This window comes from Cherax quadricarinatus, chromosome 56 (assembly GCF_038502225.1).
Source record: "Cherax quadricarinatus isolate ZL_2023a chromosome 56, ASM3850222v1, whole genome shotgun sequence".
Lineage (NCBI taxonomy): Eukaryota > Metazoa > Arthropoda > Malacostraca > Decapoda > Parastacidae > Cherax > Cherax quadricarinatus.
Genome location: NC_091347.1, coordinates 10274216 through 10293735, shown reverse-complemented (window position 1 = coordinate 10293735; position 19520 = coordinate 10274216). Strand labels below are relative to the sequence as shown.

At 39.7% G+C, this 19520-nt stretch overlaps 1 protein-coding gene across 3 annotated transcripts in view; it reads left to right on the top strand.

The window, feature by feature from the left end:
- l(1)G0020 (RNA cytidine acetyltransferase l(1)G0020) overlaps positions 1-19520 on the top strand; it is a 174866-nt gene that overhangs the window by 108492 nt on the left and 46854 nt on the right. For all 3 annotated transcript variants that reach the window (XM_070097055.1, XM_070097057.1, XM_070097056.1), the window contains one exon: positions 11991-12163. In XM_070097055.1, coding sequence (XP_069953156.1) covers positions 11991-12163 — 173 coding nt within the window. The remainder of the gene's footprint in view (positions 1-11990; positions 12164-19520) is intronic.

Below are 19520 nucleotides of genomic sequence, written 5' to 3'. Positions count from 1 at the left end.
GGGTATCAAATGAGTTAGATAAAGAAATATAAGAACATAAGAAAGAAGGAACACTGCAGCAGACCTATTGGCCCATGCAAGGCAGGTCCAAGTCTTCCACCAGCTTAAGCCAGTGACCCAACCTTGTCATGTCAGGTCACATTCACTTAAGGAGAATGGCATCAGACATATTAGCACAAGTTAGTCAGGTCCAGCTCACACCCACTCATGTATTTATCTAACCTATTTTTAAAACTACACAACGTCTTAGTTTCTATGACAGTACTTGGGAGTTTGTTCCACTCATCCACAATTCTATTACCAAACCAGTGCTTTCCTATATCCTTCCTGAATCTGAATTTTTCCAACTTAAAACCATTGATGCGAGTCCTGTCTTGGCTAGATATTTTTACATCTTCTGAGGACTCCTATTATTTATGCTTCTTGATATGATGCCAAGGATTCTGTTTGCTTTATTGCAGACACTTATGCACTGTTGTCTTGGTTTTAAATTACTGTTAACCAGAACTTCCAAATCCTTTTCGCAATCAGTAATACTAAGATCTACATTATTTAGATTATACAGTGGACCCCCCGCGTTTCGGCGGCCACGACTTTCATGAAATCCGACTTTCTGCAACTTTTTTTATCAAAATATATCCTCGCAGTTCATGATTGGCCTCGTGATTTGTCTGTTGTATGGGACGCATCTGTACAGCGGGGAGCAGCTGGTCATACACAAAGGCTCTCACACAACATTCAGAGAGTCAGTGTGGCATGATTTGTGGGTGAGTGACCATCACTCCATGGGTTCATACAATGCATTTCATAATAATCCATTGTTTTTTTGTGTTTACAACTGCTAAATAAGCCACCATGGGCCCAAAGAAAGCTCATAGTGCCATCCCTTTGGTAAAGAAGGAAAGAAACACAATAGAATTGAAGAAAAAACTTGTAGCTAAGTACCAAAGTGGAGGAGGAAGAGAGAGGGAAGAATGTACCTTCTTCAGTGATTCTGCGATATGTACGATACTAAAGCAGCAGGTATCGATAAAGGCTATAATGCCAGCCAGCAATAAAGTGTAGCATTAACAATGTAGCAAGTAAGTTAAGCGATTAAGCAATAGAAAAGCGAACATATGCCGCCCTGCAATCTTCCACCACCCTAAACCTCTGCCAGCATCTCCTCCATCAAACTAACTAATTAAACTAACATCTCCATGGTAAGTGTAAATATTTCTTATTTATAAGTTAAGGTGTAAATATCTCTTATTCATAAATTATGTACATTGTTTGTGTGAATAGTGGTGGTGGCTTCTGCTGCAGCCTCCACCGCTGCTAATATGTATGGCTTCTCTCAGTGGCCCTTATAAACCCAACAACAACAACATCATCACCACTCGTACATATGGAATGACATATTTTATTAATTCTAGAGTATATATATCATGTTTCTGTGTTATTAATATTGTTTATTATGTCATATTAGATGAATTGTGATGGATAAATAACCTGTAGAGTGATATTAGCATCATAAATAAGCTGTAGAGATGATATTAGCATCATATCTATAATAAACTTGCCTCTCTCATGCCTCCTACCTGTATGCAATACAACAACAAGAATCTTCAATAAAGGTAAGTATGAAGATTGAGACACTTATGCAACATGTGGGAATCTTTATTTAGGAAACGTTTCGGCACACAGTGACTTCATCAGTCCAATACAAAGCAGAAAGGTGTAAGGAGAGGAGGAATTTGAGGTAATCAGTCCCTCAGCCTGGAGTTGATGTGTTCAGTCCATCAATCTTGTAGAATGTACAGCATAGGGTCGTAGACGTGGCTTATATACTATGACCCCGCATCCTCCTGCTTCGCCTCACCTGACTACAGTACATAAGCCACGTCTACGGCCCTATGCTGTACAATCTACAAGATTGATGGACTCAACACATCGACTCCAGGCTGAGGGACTGATTACCTCAAACTCCTCCTCTCCTTACACCTTTCTGCTTTGTATTGGACTGATGAAGCCACTGTGTAGCGAAACGTTTCCTAAATAAAAATTCCCATATGTTGCATAAGTGTCTCAATCTTCAACGTGTCAGTTTTCAAACCATTCATCACAAAGGTAAGTATGATGTTAACCCTTTCAGTGTCCACAGGCCCTCTCAGACTTGTTCTCAGGGTCCCCCAAATTTAAAAAAAAAAAATAAATAATTTTTCTTATGAAAAGATAGAGAATCTTTTCCCGATCATAATGACACCAAAAGTATGAAATTTGATGGAAAACCTTTGGAATTTTGCTCTCACAAAGTTAGCGGTCTCGACGATGTTTACGCATCGGCGATTTTGCCCACTTTGAGCCCTATTTTCAGCCAATTCCAATGTACTAGTCGACAGAAATCATAACTATTTTGCTAGAACTCCATTTTTTCTATCGAATGAGTACAAGAAACCACCAATTTACCGAGTTCAACTATCCAATAAAGTGGTCAGAATTTAGCAATTTTCCAATTTCACACAAATTTCAAAAGATGCCAGCTTCCAAATAGGGTCCTAAATAAACAAGAAAGACATTTCTGGCACTAAAATAACATTTCTGCTGTTCATTAGTCACGTCCCCAGGCCCCTCTTACATTTCTTTTGCTTTCCACTTTGAAATTTTTATTCTCCCCCCAAAAAATAAGATTTACTGTTATGCAGACTACTGCATTAGTTTAGAAATGGTATAAATAATATTGGCACACTTGTGAAAGAATATTATACTCACCAGTTGATGTGTATTGGACGCTTAGCATGATTTGTTTACTTTTGAACTTTGGTAAAAATCGAACATTTCTGCTACTTTGAGCTCATTTTCAAGGTACTTTTCATTGTAAAACCAGTCAAAATCATCTCAATTTCTGTAACATGTCTTCCATTCTATACAATGAGACCAGGAAAACTAGAATACAACAACAAATACCATACAAAAATATAGTGCAAAGTCTGTTTTAATCCAAAAACATGGTCAAAGTTTTTTTTTTTCTCATTACGCACTGTGTGCTGCAGGATTTTGTTTATACTGCGCACACTGACCACATAGACCCATTCTTTCATATGTAGGCCTACCAGCTTTCTCTCACTAGATTTGAAGGCACTAGAATTTGTGTGTATTGGCAGAGAGCATGCATAGTTCCTTTGTATAAAGGCAAAGGGGATAAAAGAGAGTGCAAAAATTATAGGGGGATAAGTCTGTTGAGTGTACCTGGTAAAGTGTATGGTAGAGTTATAATTGAAAGAATTAAGAGTAAGACGGAGAATAGGATAGCAGATGAACAAGGAGGCTTTAGGAAAGGTAGGGGGTGTGTGGACCAGGTGTTTACAGTGAAACATATAAGTGAACAGTATTTAGATAAGGCTAAAGAGGTCTTTGTGGCATTTATGGATTTGGAAAAGGCGTATGACAGGGTGGATAGGGGGGCAATGTGGCAGATGTTGCAAGTGTATGGTGTAGGAGGTAGGTTACTGAAAGCAGTGAAGAGTTTTTACGAGGATAGTGAGGCTCAAGTTAGAGTATGTAGGAAAGAGGGAAATTTTTTCCCAGTAAAAGTAGGCCTTAGACAAGGATGTGTGATGTCACCGTGGTTGTTTAATATATTTATAGATGGGGTTGTAAGAGAAGTAAATGCGAGGGTCTTGGCAAGAGGCGTGGAGTTAAAAGATAAAGAATCACACACAAAGTGGGAGTTGTCACAGCTGCTCTTTGCTGATGACACTGTGCTCTTGGGAGATTCTGAAGAGAAGTTGCAGAGATTGGTGGATGAATTTGGTAGGGTGTGCAAAAGAAGAAAATTAAAGGTGAATACAGGAAAGAGTAAGGTTATGAGGATAACAAAAAGATTAGGTGATGAAAGATTGAATATCAGATTGGAGGGAGAGAGTATGGAGGAGGTGAACGTATTCAGATATTTGGGAGTGGACGTGTCAGCGGATGGGTCTATGAAAGATGAGGTGAATCATAGAATTGATGAGGGAAAAAGAGTGAGTGGTGCACTTAGGAGTCTGTGGAGACAAAGAACTTTGTCCTTGGAGGCAAAGAGGGGAATGTATGAGAGTATAGTTTTACCAACGCTCTTATATGGGTGTGAAGCGTGGGTGATGAATGTTGCAGCGAGGAGAAGGCTGGAGGCAGTGGAGATGTCATGTCTGAGGGCAATGTGTGGTGTGAATATAATGCAGAGAATTCGTAGTTTGGAAGTTAGGAGGAGGTGCGGGATTACCAAAACTGTTGTCCAGAGGGCTGAGGAAGGGTTGTTGAGGTGGTTCGGACATGTAGAGAGAATGGAGCGAAACAGAATGACTTCAAGAGTGTATCAGTCTGTAGTGGAAGGAAGGCGGGGTAGGGGTCGGCCTAGGAAGGGTTGGAGGGAGGGGGTAAAGGAGGGTTTGTGTGCGAGGGGCTTGGACTTCCAGCAGGCATGCGTGAGCGTGTTTGATAGGAGTGAATGGAGACAAATGGTTTTTAATACTTGACGTGCTGTTGGAGTGTGAGCAAAGTAACATTTATGAAGGGATTCAGGGAAACCGGCAGGCCGGACTTGAGTCCTGGAGATGGGAAGTACAGTGTCTGCACTCTGAAGGAGGGGTGTTAATGTTGCAGTTTAAAAACTGTAGTGTAAAGCACCCTTCTGGCAAGACAGTGATGGAGTGAATGATGGTGAAAGTTTTTCTTTTTCGGGCCACCCTGCCTTGGTGGGAATCGGCCGGTGTGATAATAAAAAAATAAAAAATAGTACGTCATGGACTCTGGTGCGTAAGCCGTACTAGTACGGCTGAAACCCTGAAAGGGTTAAATGTTCATTTATCCATTTTATTAGTGCATTATATTTATTTGTCATTGTTTTCTATATGTACATCTATATTTAATCTTTAAAATTTTTTTTTTTTTTATTATCACACTGGCCGATTCCCACCAAGGCAGGGAGGCCCGAAAAAGAAAAACTTTCACCATCATTCACTCCATCACTGTCTTGCCAGAAGGGTGCTTTACACTACAGTTTTTAAACTGCAACATTAACAACCCTCCTTCAGAGTGCAGGCACTGTACTTCCCATCTCCAGGACTCAAGTCCAACCTGCCGGTTTCCCTGAACCCCTTCATAAATGTTACTTTGCTCACACTCCAACAGCATGTCAAGTATTAAAAACCATTTGTCTCCATTCACTCCTATCAAACACGCTCACGCATGCCTGCTGGAAGTCCAAGCCCCTTGCACACAAAACCTCCTTTACCCCCTCCCTCCAACCTTTCCTAGGCTGACTTTTGGGTGTCTGCAACAGATTAATTGGACTTTCATTATTTCTTATGGGGAAAATGGTTTTGCCTTTTGTGAATTTCGCCTTTCAGCAGACTCTGGAACGGATTAATCACAAAACTTGGGGGTCCACTGTATGTGGTATGGTCATTTTCCTGTCCAATGTTTAGAACTTTGCATTTGTGTATATTAAACTGCATCTGCCATTTCTCCGACTACTGCATCAGTCTTTACAAATCTTCCTGGAATGCTCTTATGTCCTCGTCAGAATGAATTTGTTGGCCTATTTGGTGTCATCAGCAAACTTGCTTATATCGCTATTTATTCCTTCATCTATGTCATTTATGTAGATTGTGAACAACATGTGGCCCAACACTGACTCCTGTGGAAACTGCTCGTGACGCTTCCCCACTGCGATTTCTCCCCATTTATGCAAACTCTCTGCTATCTATCTCTATCCAGGAAAAAATGTCTCCTATTTCATGTGCCTTAATTTTACTCAATAGTCTCTGATGTGAAGTCCATATATGTACACAATATATTCATTAGCATGATCTACCTCCTTTAGAATGCTTTTGTACAGCTCATCAGGACCTGGGGATTTGTTGGGTTTTACTTTATTTGTCTAAGGACCACGTCACTTGTGACCCTTATCGTGCATAGTTTATCATCTTGTTCTACATAACTTATTATTTTTGGAATATCACTAGTATCTTCCTGTGTAAAAACTGAGAGGAAGTAAGTGTTAAAAATTCTACACATTTCCTTATCACTGTCGGTGAGCTGACCCGAGTAACTTTTGAGTGGGCCTATCTTGTCCCAAATCTTACTTCTGTATACCTGAAAGAATCCTTTTTGGGTTAGTCTTCGATTCCCTTACTCTTTAACCAAATATATTAATTTCTTAACTGCCTCTTTCCTCTTTTGATTCACCTATATATATGCCTCTCTTTTGACCACTGAGATGTTTTAATCTACTGTTTATCCATTTGGGATCATTTTTGTTTGATCTAATTTTCCTATTTGGAACATAAGTTGTCTGAGCAGCTAGAACTATGCTCTGGAAAGCATCATATTGGCAACCATCACCACCTACCCTACCCATAGTTAGGTCATTCCAGTTCAGCCCACCCAGATAATTTCTCAGTCCTATGAAATTAGCCAGGTGGAAGTCAGGGACAGAGACTTGATTGCCATTATATTAAAACTGAGTGATTTGTGATCACTTTCCCCAAGCTCATCATTAACCTCAAGATTATTAATTAGTGATTCCCTGCTGGCAAGAATCAAGTCAAGCAGATTATTTTCTCTAGTTAGTTCTGTCACAGACTGTTAAAAAACAATCCTGAATCGTGTCAAGAAAGTCGTTTGACTCTAAATTTCATGTTAAATTGCTCCATTCAGTTTGTCTAAAGTTAAAATCACCCAGTAGCACAACATTTTCATGTGTACATACCTTACGAATTTCATCTCATAGAAGTTTACTGTACTCCCTATCAAGGTTTGGAGGCCTGTAAATCACACCCATGATTAGTTTTTCACAGCCCTCGAGAAGCTGTAACCAAACAGATTCAGTGGCTGACACTTCTAATTTTATATATTGTCTAACACAACAAATATTTGATATCACATTGGAGGGAGGGAGTATGGAAGAAGTGAATGCATTCAGATATTTGGGAGTTGACTATAGAACTATAGTCAACCATAGAACTATAGTTAACTATAGTTCTAACCACATCACCAGAGATGCCCAATAACTTCCTGGTATTTTGCAATGTATAACTTCCAGTGTACACAGTAACATCCAATACCAGACCACTGTAACAATCACAAAGCACAAACAACTTTATACCAAAGCGTTTCCTCTTGCTTGGTATGTACTGCTTGAAACAGAGTCTTCCTTTGAACAGAATCAAAGACTCGTCAATTAAAAGCTTCCTGAAGGGATAAAAATACATATTGAATTTCTCTTTCAGATACACAAACACATTCCTAATCTTATATAACCTGTCGTTTCTGTCAGGCCTGGTTTTGTCTGAGAAGTGAAGCATACGTAATAGTAGCACAAATCGATTCACTCCCATTATATCACTGAAACCTGGGGTTGCAATCAGGCGGTCTGTTGACCAGTAGGATTTCACACTGTGCTTATACACATGTGGCATAAGCATTATTATGGCAAAGAAAAGATACATCTCAGCCACAGTTGTCTCCTTCCACTGGTGTAGACGTGATTTTGGTGAAAGTATTGTGTTTGCCATGGTGTACTTGTAGTATCTGTTGCTTTCCCTGACAATAATTTCCATCAGGGGTTCGTCAAAGAATAACTCAAAACATTCCATTTCACTGGCATTGTTTCCCAGTGTACAACATGGCCGTATTCCACTTCGGCTTTCATCAAGCTGGTTGGGATTTGGAACAAAATTGACAGCTTCCTGCCAATCCCAGGTGCAGTCTGCTGGTGGGTACTGGACATTGACAGGTGGTTGTGGTTGTGGAGTTCGTGGTTGTGGCTGTGGAGGCTGGTGTGGTGGGTGAGTGGGTGGGGGATGGTGACCTTTGTTGTAGGTCAGCTGAGGCAGCGGCGTTGGTGGCAGAGTGGGTGGCAGCATGGCCCACTGCTGGTGCCTCATGGCCGGCACCACCACTACCACCACCATGCACATTTTCCATCCCAATTGCAACACTATCATTGTCATTTTCACTGTCTGTTCCTGTTGTACAGCCACAGAATGTACTCCTTCCCCTTGGAATAGCATATGGCACACTACCAGAGCGCATATATCGTCGTATATACTGACGCTTCACTGGAGAATAGTGGAACCTCAAATATCGAACTTTCTTCGGTCCAGAAGTCTGTTCGACTGCCTTTACCGAATGAATTTATTCCCATCAGGAATAATGTAAATTAGATTAGTCCAATATCAGACCCTTAAAAATACACTTATAAAAGCACTTACAAAAATACACTTACATAATTGGTTGTGTTGGGAGCAGTTCGATTTTTGAGGTTCCACTGTACATACATTTTGTGTTACTCCATTCTTTTTAGTGCTTGTAACTGCTAAATAAGCCACCTTGGGCCCAAAGAAAGCTTCTAGTGCCAGCCAGCCCCTTGAGAATGGGGTGAGAGAGAGGGGAGAATGTGCCTTTTTCAGTGATTCTGCAATATGTACGATACTAAAGCAGCAGAAGTTGATAAAGGCTATATCGCCAGCCAGCATTACAGTGTAGCATTAACAGTGTAGCAAGTAAGTTAAGCGATTAATCGTTAGAAAAAGGACAGCACGAAACTGACTCCTCTATTGTTGTTGGAGGTATATAGGGCTACTGACTAACACCACCGCCTCTGTTCCGCCTTCACCACCATTATGTAAGGCTTATCTTTCAGTGGCCCTTATACACCCAGCAACAAGCAGCACACCACCACTCGTGACATTCTTAATGCCATATTTTATTCATTCTAGAGTATATATCATGTGTCTATGTTATTAATATTGTTTATGTCATATTAGGTGAATTGTGCTAGATAAATAAGCCATAGAGCTGATATTAGTGTCATATTTAATGCTTTGAGGGTCGCCAGGCCCTCTCAGAGACTTGTTCTCAGGGTTGCCAAAATTTCAGAAAAAAAAAAAATCTTATGAAAAGATAGAAAATCTTTTCCCGATCATAATGACACCAAAAGTATGAAATTTGATGGAAAACTTAGGGAATTATGCTCTCACAAAGTTAGCGGTCTCGACGATGTTTACGCATCGGCGATTTTGCCCACTTTGAGCCCTATTTTTGGCCAATTCCAGTGTACTAGTCGACAGAAATCATAACTATTTCACTAGAACTCCATTTTTTCTATCGAATGAGTACAAGAAACCACCCATTTACTGATTTCAACTGTCCAATAAAGTGGTCAGAATTTAGCAATTTTGCCAATTTCACACAAATTTCAAAAGATGCCAATTTCCAAATAGGGTCCAGAATAAATAAGAAAGACATTCCTGGCACTAAAATAACATTTCCTCTGTTCATTAGTCACATCCCCAGGCCCCTCTTACATTTCTTTTGCTTTCCACTTTGATTTTTTATTCTCACAAAAAAAAATAAGATTTACTGTTACGCAGACTACTGCATTAGTGTAGAAATGGTATAAATAATATCGGCACATTGTGAAAGAATATTAGACTCACCAGTTGACGTGTATTGGACGCTTAGCATGATTTGTTTACTTTTGAACTTGGTAAAAATCGAACATTTCTGCTATTTTGAGCTCAATTTCAAGGTACTTGTCATTGTAAAACCAGTCAAAATCATCTCAATTTCTGTAATATGTCTTCCATTCTATACAATGAGACCAGGAAAACTAGAATATAACAATAAATACCATACGAAAATACAGTGTAAAGTCGCTGTTTTAAACCAAAAACACTGTCAAAGTTTTTTTTTTTCTCATTACGCACTGTGTGCTGCAGGATTTTTTTTTATACTGTGCACACTGACCACATAGAGCCATTCTTTCATATGTAGGCCTACCAGCTTTCTCTTGCTAGATTTGAGGGCGCTAGAATTTATGCTTACTAGTACGTCAAAAACCCTGGCTCGTAAGCCGTACTAGTACGGCCAAAACCCCAAAAGGGTTTTAAGGGAGGGGCGAGCGAAATCACCAACTTTTTTTTTTGTCTGATTTCAATGAGATTTTGACAGTTGATTAAGCAGCATAAAAATAGTATAGTATGTGTTTGTCTTGACTGTTAGAAAAAAATAAATTATACACAATTTTATGGGTCATTAAACTTTTCTTTTTCTACTAAATTGGGAAGATATACAATGCTCTAGTTGACATCAGATGAAAGATAAAGGCTAGATTATTGTTGACCCAGGGTGTTTAAGTGATAATGTCAGTATATTCCAATAAAAAAAAATGTTGAAGTTAGTAATTTTTATTTCATTTTTTTTTTTGTGGAAAAAAATCATTACAAAGAAAGCTGTAAACAGTATCACAAATCCACCCTGGGTGTATGTAGAACCATCATTCCTCAATAACGTTTGCAAAAATCATGACAGTCCTATTACTACTTATCGCAGGAAGGAAAACAATGTCAATAACTTATTTCTGAGTTATTACTTATTTTGTTTGGTGTGAAACTCTACGGTTACAACATGCCAAATCTGAGCGTGCTGCACTCCTTCCTTGTTGACAGCCTGCAGACTACTAAGGGACACACTCACTGTGTTCTACACTTTAGCCAGCACAGAAGTTGCCATGTAGAGTATTTAGAATGAAACAATCATAGAAATTTTTGATGGCAGCAGGAACAAAAAAATTACATTTAATGAAAAACTTACTTAGAAATATGATAGAAACAAGCTGATTACATCAAAATGTTGCCAGATTTTTGCACTATTTTTCAGTAAGAAAAATTTTTTTCCATAATTTTTCAATTTTAATTTCCTGATCACTGAAAAAAGGCTCGCCCCTCCCTGAAGGACTACCTTGTCCTGTCTCCCAACACAATTCCTAACATGCCAGAAACAGACCTCTCTGGAACACTTTTTGGAGTGACAGGGGTCCAGTGACTCAGGTTGATCCAAGTGGCATTAAAATACGAAGAAGGGACGTAACCCTGGATAAGGACTTGGTACCTGAAGTCTTTATAGAAGGGGATTCCCCTTCCAAACATTTGTAAATTTCTCCAGCCTCTCCCCTCTTCCCGTCTTCCACACATAGCCATGTCGTCAATAAAGGTAAGTGTGATGTTATTATTGTTTTATTCTTCATGTATCCTTGTTTTCTGTGTAGGGATATGTATATTTCATGTAGAAAACATTTTTTTTTAACACTTTTGGGTGTCTGAAACGGATTAATTGGATTTCCATTATTTCTTATGGGGAAAATTAATTCAGAATGAGTCAGATTCAGGATAAGTCACTCTCTCTGAATGGATTAATTACGTATTCCGGGGGTCCACTGTATTATTGAAAAAAATTGTACACATATTAGTTTCCTTGGGATGACTTGTGATTGCCTCTTATTCTTCCCTTCAGAGATCTTAAAAGATAATATTTAACTGCGTTTTGAAATTATGTTGCAGGCTGCATAATTTCAGTCATGTACATTGATGCATTGGTGACTGGGGTCATGCAATACTAGGATACCTTTATTGGATCACACAGTGACCAAAATACAGTACATGCAGTTTTTATTTTTGGGCCACCCTGCCTTGGTGGGATACGGCTGGTTTGTCGAAAAAAAATTTAGAGCAGGCTGTAATTTTTCAGCATAAAATCAAGATTTCATTAAACTATGAATCAACAAAAATAAATATTAATTTTCATACTTCACTTTTATCATAAGAAGCTTAAAAGTGTCGTGTGCTAGCCTACCATTATCATACTAAATTTTTAATAATGATATAATCAATCTAAACTATATTTTGTTCAGGTATTTCCCTGAATTTAGCTAATTCACTGTTAAGTTATATCCAAGTTCTATTGATGATTATGTACAATATGTATGATATACATTCAGTGCATATGATCACTGCAGTTCATTCAAGTATGTATTACAGATTTTTATTATGTGGAATTAAATGTTGATAGTTTGATTGAGCTTAATACAGGTATTATTGGTCAGAAATACATGTAGTGCATGAAGCCAGGAACATCTGTATAATGTTATTTGCACACTGTAAACTGTTATTCTTCTGTCATCTTAGAGCCCAGCATCTGTGAACTGGATTTACACCTGACTTCTGAAGACGTGCTGAGGTTAGATATGTTTCTGCGACATCAGTGTGAGGCTCCCCTCATTGCTGACATTGTGCCCACTCTCGCTAGACTCTACTTCCTCAAGAAGATTCCTAATTTTAAACTGAAACCTGTGCAAGCTGTAAGTTATAAGTAGGGTATTATTATTATTATTATTTTTTTTTTAATTTTATTAACACACTGGCCGATTCCCACCAAGGCAGGGTGGCCCGAAAAAGGAAAACTTTCACCATCATTCACTCCATCACTGTCTTTCCAGAAGGGTTTATAAAACTGCAACATTAACACCCCTCCTTCAGAGTGCAGGCACTGTACTTCCCATATCCAGGACTCAAGTCCGGCCTGCCAGTTTCCATGAATCCCTTCATAAATGTTACTTTGCTCACACTCCAACAGCACATCATGTATTAAAAACCATTTGTCTCCATTCACTCCTGTCAAACATGCTTGCTGGAAATCCAAGCCCCTCGCACACAAAACTTCCTTTACCCCCTCCCTCCAACCTTTCCTAGGCTGACCCCTACCCCGCCTTCCTTCCACTACAGATTGATACACTCTTGAAGTAATTCTGTTTTGTTCCATTCTCTCTACATGTCCGAACCACCTCAACAACCCTTCCTCAGCCCTCTGGACAACAGTTTTGGCAATCCCGCACCTCCTCCTAACTTCCAAACTACGAATTCTCTGCACTATATTCACACCACACATGGCCCTCAGACATGACATCTCCACTGCCTCCAGCCTCCTCCTCCCTGCAACATTCATCACCCATGCTTCACACCCATATAAGAGCGCTGGTAAAACTATACTTTCATACATTCCCCTCTTTGCTTCCAAGGACAAAGTTCTTTGTCTCCACAGACTCCTAAGTTCACCACTCACCCTTTTCCCCTCATCAATTCTATGATTCACCTCATCTTTCATAGACGCATCCGCTGACACGTCCACTCCCAAATTTCAGAATACATTCACCTCCTCCATACTCTCTCCCTCCAATTTGATATCCAATCTTTCATCACCTAATCTTTTTGTTATCCTCATAACCTTACTCTTTCCTGTATTCACTTTTAATTTTCTTTTACATACCCTATCAGATTCATCCACCAACCTCTGTGACTTCTCTTCAGAATCTCCCAAGAGCACAGTGTCATCAGCAAAAAGCAACTGTGACAACTCCCACTTTATGTGTGATTCTTTATCTTTTAGCTCCACGCCTCTTGCCAAGACCCTCGCATTTACTTCTCTTACAACCCCATCTATAAATATATTAAACAACCACGGTGACATCACACATCCTTGTCTAAGGCCTACTTTTACTGGGAAATAATCTCCCTCTTTCCTACATACTCTAACTTGAGCCTCACTATCCTCGTAAAAACTCTTCACTGTTTTCAGTAACCTACCTCCTATACCATACACCTGCAACATCTGCCACATTGCCCCTCTATCCACCCTGTCATATGCCTTTTCCAAATCCATAAATGCCACAAAAACCTCTTTAGCCTTATTATTATTATTATTATTATTATTATTATTATTATTATTATTATTATTATGCACTGTTCATATGTGCACTTGTGGATCAAAACTCTGTTAATCGACTGCCAGCTTTGTTGTGTTGTGTGTGTAGACATGAATATATAATTTGCCAATTTGACAGATATTTAAATTCCAAGTGTTTTGTGATTTTCTGGTCACATTCTTAAAGAACTGTGTGTGTGTATGTTTGTGTACTTTTGCACATGTGTCTGTATTTGTGTGGGGGATGTACTCACTTATTTGTTCTTGTATGGGTTGATTCACAGCTCTTGGCCCTGCCTCTTCACTAGTCGCTTCTAGATCCACACACTCCTTGATTCAAGAGCCTTATTGTACCTTTTCTTAAAGCTGTGTATGGATCCTGCCTAAACTACTTCACTCTCCAGATTGTATTACATGCTGACATCTCTAAGGCTGAAGAAATACTTCCTAACATCCCTATGACTCATCTCAGTTTTCAAATTCCAGTTGTGTCCCCTTGTTCCAGTGTCCCATCTCTGAAACATTCTGGCACTGTTCACCTTGTCAGTTCTTTTCAGGATTTTATATGTTGTTATCATGTCCTTCCCTATCCCTCCTGTCCCCTTAGCTCTGAGATAAGTTTGTTGCCAACTTTTACACAAGGTGTGGGTTCCATACTGGTGCTGTATACTCCAATTTGGGCCTGACATACATGGTGTACACTGTCATGAATGACTCCTTACTTAGAAACCATACCCCCGGCCGGGATTGAACCCGCGGTCATAGAGTCTCAAAACTCCAGCCCGTCGCGTTAGCCACTAGACCAGCTAGCCACATAAGATTCATCCAACTAGGTATATTTCTACACCATAGGAAAGTTAGCACAGGCACCTCTGTGACCACAAAATGCAAGTTTTTACAGACGAATCTCCAGCTAGCATGGCCGTGACGAACTCTAGCTCAAGTCCCTTCACTGCCGTCAACATGACTCAAGAAATCGTAATGACACGATTGCAAATAATCCCGGCCGGGGGTATGGTTTATTTGCAATCGTGTCATTACGATTTCTTGAGTCATGTTGACGGCAGTGAAGGGACTTGAGCTAGAGTTCATCACGGCCACGCTAGCTGGAGATTCGTCTGTAAAAACTTGCATTTTGTGGTCACAGAGGTGCCTGTGCTAACTTTCCTATGGTGTAGAAATATACCTAGTTGGATGAATCTTATGTGGCTAGCTGGTCTAGTGGCTAACGCGACGGGCTGGAGTTTTGAGACTCTATGACCGCGGGTTCAATCCCGGCCGGGGGTATGGTTTATTTGCAATCGTGTCATTACGATTTCTTGAGTCATGAGTCCTTACTTAGATGTCAAAATGCTATTTTCAAGTTTGCCAGGGGCACCTCAGGAGATGTGCTTGGTATGATGGTCATCCCAAGATCCTTTTCCCTGAATGAGTTTTGCTGCCTTTAACTCCCTAACCTGTACTCCATCTGAAGTCTTCTTTGTCCTTCCCCAAGCTTCATGACTTTGCAGTTAGCAGGGTTAAATACCAGGGGCCATTTGTCAGACCAGGCTTGCAGCCTGTCCAGATCCCTTTGTAGGCTTACCTGATACTTGTCCGCGTGTATTCTCTTCGTTAGTTTCATAGTCTATCCTTTCTGTCATGTTACTCACATATACTATGTAAAAGGAACAGCACTGGACCTAAGGCTGACCCTTGTGGAATCTCACTCAACACATGCACCCAGTTTCACACCTCATCACATACCATCATTTGTTGTTTCCTTCTTGTCAGTAATTCCCTGATTCTTTGCGGTACTTTCCCTCCTATTCCTGCCTGCTCCACTAGCTTTTCAACCAGTCTCTTGTGTGGTACTGTGTCAAAAATCTTCTTACAGTCCAAGAAAATGAAGTCTACCTATTCCTCTCTCTTCTGTTTTACTTCTGTTACTATGTCTTACAACTCAGTAGGTTTGTGACACTGGATTTCCTTTCCCTGATGCCATGCTGTTTGTAATGTATGAGCCCTTTCCTTTCTACGTGCTCCCTCACTCTTCACGTGTGTGTGTGTGTGTGTGTGTGGGTGTGTTTGTGTGGGTGTCTTTGTGTGTGGGTGTGTTTGTGTGGGTGTCTTTGTGTGTGGGTGTGTTTGTGTGTGTGTGTTTGTGGGGGGTGTGGGTGTATGTGTGGGTGTGTGTGTGTGCGTGTACTCACATAGTTGTGGTTGTAGGGGTCGAGTCATAGCTCCTGGCCCCACCTCTTCACTGGCCGCTACTGGGTCACTTTCCCCGAACCATGAGCTTTATCATACCTCTGCTTAAAGCTATGAATGGATCCTGCCTCCACTGCGTCGCTTCCTAAACTATTCAACTTCCTGACTACTCTATGATTGAAGAAATACAGTGGACTCCCACCTTAGGATATTAATCCGTTCCTGAGAGCTCATCGCGAGCCGAAATTATTGTTACCCAAATTAATTTTCCCCATAAGAAATAATGGAAATCAAATTAATCCATTCCTGACACCCCAGAGTATGAAAAAAAAAAAAAAATTTACCACATGAAATATTAATTTTAATACACACAAACTGAAGAAGACATGTACAATTACTACTTACGTGGGCTGAACTGGAATGACCTGACTAAGGGTCAGGTAGGTGGTGATGGTTGCCAATATGACGCTTTCCAGGGCATAGTCCTAGCTGCTCAGTCAAATTATGTTCCAAATAGGGAAATCAGATCAAACAAAAATGATCCTAAATGGATGAACAATAGATTAAAATATCTGATTGGTCAAAAGAGAGGCATATATAGGCAAATCAAAAGAGGAGAGGGGTATTTAAGAAATCGATATATCCAGTTGAAGAGAGAAATAAAAAAGGGAATTAGAAAAGCAAAAAGAGATTATGAGGTTAAAGTTGCAAGAGAATCGAAGACTAACCCAAAAGGATTCTTTCAGGTATACAGAAGTAAGATCAGGGACAAGATAGGCCCACTCAAAAGTTCCTCGGGTCAGCTCACAGACAGTGATAAGGAAATGTGTAGAATTTTTAACACATACTTCCTCTCAGTTTTTACACAGGAGGATACCAGCGATATTCCAGAAATGATAAATTATGTAGAACAGGACGATAATAAACTGTGCACGATTAGGGTCACAAGTGACATGGTCCTTAGGTAAATAGATAAATTAAAACCTAACAAATCCCCAGGCCCTGATGAACTGTATGCAAGGGTTCTAAAGGAATGTAAAGAGGAGCTTAGCAAACCTTTGGCTAATCTTTTCAACATATCACTACAAACTGGCATGGTGCCAGATAAGTGGAAAATGGCAAATGTGATACCTATTTTCAAAGCAGGTGACAGGTCCTTAGCTTCGAACTATAGACCAATAAGCCTAACCTCCATAGTGGGAAAATTTATGGAATCAATAATTGCCGAGGCAGTTCGTAGCCACCTTGAAAAGCATAAATTAATCAACGAATCTCAGCATGGTTTTACAAAGGGGTGTTCCTGCCTTATGAATTTATTAACTTTTTTCACTAAGGTATTTGAGGAGGTAGATCATGGTAATGAATATGATATTGTATATATGGACTTCAGTAAGGCTTTTAACAGGGTCCCACATCAGAGACTATTGAGGAAAATTAAGGCACATGAAATAGGAGGAGAAATTTTTTCCTGGATAGAGGCATGGTTGACAAATAGGCAGCAGAGAGTTTGCATAAATGGGGAGAAATCAGAGTGCGGAAGCGTCACGAGAGGTGTTCCACAGGGGTCAGTGTTGGGCCCCCTGCTGTTCACAATCTACATAAACGACATAGATGAGGGCATAAAGAGCGACATCAGTAAGTTTGCCGATGACACCAAAATAGGCCGTCGAATTCATTCTGATGAGGACATTAGAGCACTCCAGGAAGATTTGAATAGACTGATGCAGTGGTCAGAGAAGTGGCAGATGCAGTTTAATATAGACAAATGCAAAGTTCTAAATGTTGGACAGGACAATAACCTTGCCACATATAAACTAAATAATGTAGATCTTAATATTACGAATTGCGAAAAAGATTTAGGAGTTCTGGTTAGCAGTAATCTGAAACCAAGACAACAGTGCATAAGTGTTCGCAATAAAGCTAATAGAATCCTTGGCTTCATATCAAGAAGCATAAATAATAGGAGTCCTCAGGTTGTTCTTCAACTCTATACATCCTTGGTTAGGCCTCATTTAGATTATGCTGCACAGTTTTGGTCACTGTATTACAGAATGGATATAAATGCTCTGGAAAATGTACAAAGGAGGATGACAAAGTTGATCCCATGTATCAGAAACCTTCCCTATGAGGATAGACTAAGGGCCCTGAATCTGCACTCTCTAGAAAGACGTAGAATTAGGGGGGATATGATTGAGGTGTATAAATGGAAGACAGGAATAAATAAAGGGGATGTAAATAGTGTGCTGAAAATATCTAGCCTAGACAGGACTCACAGCAATGGTTTTAAGTTGGAAAAATTCAGACTCAGGAAGGATATAGGAAAGTACTGGTTTGGTAATAGAGTTGTGGATGAGTGGAACAAACTCCCAAGTACAGTTATAGAGGCCAGAACGTTGTGTAGCTTTAAAAATAGGTTGGATAAATACGTGAGTGGATGTGGGTGGGTGAGAGTTGGACCTGATAGCTTGTGCTACCAGGTCGGTTGCCGTGTTCCTCCCTTAAGTCAATGTGACCTGACCTGACTAGGTTGGGTGCATTGGCTTAAGCCGGTAGGAGACTTGGACCTTCCTCGCATGGGCCAATAGGCCTGCTGCAGTGTTCCTTCATTCTTATGTTCTTACGTTCTTATGTACTAAGAATAGAATACATGACACTTACCTTTATTGAAGATCTGGTGATGATTGATGGGATGGGAGGAGGGGAGAGCATGGAAGTTATTGTTTAGAAGGGGAATCTGCTTCCATTAGGACTTAGGTAGCAAGTCCTTTTCCAGGGTTACTTCCCTTCTTCTTTTAACCCTTTGACTGTCGCAACCCCCGATCCTGAGGTGTCTCCTGGTGTCGCAAAATTTAAAAAAAAAAAATATTTTTTCTTATGAAATAATAGAGAATCTTTTCCCGATTGTAATGACACCAAAAAAAAAAAATTTGATGGAAAACTGACGGAATTACACTCTCGCGAAGTTAGCGACCTCAGCGATATTTACAAATCGGCGATTTCGCCCACTTTGAGCTCTATATTCGGCTAATTCCATTGTTTCAGTCGACCAAACTCATAGCTATTTCTTTAAAACTCCATTTTTTCATCGATTGAGTACAAGAAACTGCCCATTTACCGATTTCAACTACCCAATAACTGGCCAATTTCACGAAAATTAAAAAACATAACAATTTCAAAATAAGGTCCAGAATGAACAGTGTAGACATTCCTGGCTCTGAAATAACATTTTCTTTGTTCATCAGTCACGTCTCCAGGCCCCTCTGATATTACTCTTGCTTTCTATTATGAATTTTTTTTCAAATAAAAAATAGAGGATTTACTGTTATGCAGACTACTGCAATATTGTAATAATTGTACAGATAATGTCAACCCATTCATGACTGCATATTAGAATGGCTAGTTGGACATTTATTGGTCAATGACATCATTTGTTTACTTTTGAACATCGGCAAAAATCAAACATTTCTCTAATTTGAGCTCCATTTCCAGGTTCTTTTTATAGTAAAACCAATCAAAATCACCTCTATTTCTATAACATGTTTTCCATTCTGTCAAATGAGACCAAGAAAACGAGAATACGTACAACCATAAATACTATACGAAAATAGACCACAAAGTCGGCATTTTAATTAAAAAAAACGGTCGGAGTTTTTTTTTCTCATTATGCTCTGTGTGCTCCAGGATTTTTTTTATATGGTGCACACTGACCACACAGACCTATTCTCTCACATGTGGGCCTACCAGCTTTCTCCTGCTTGATTTGAAGC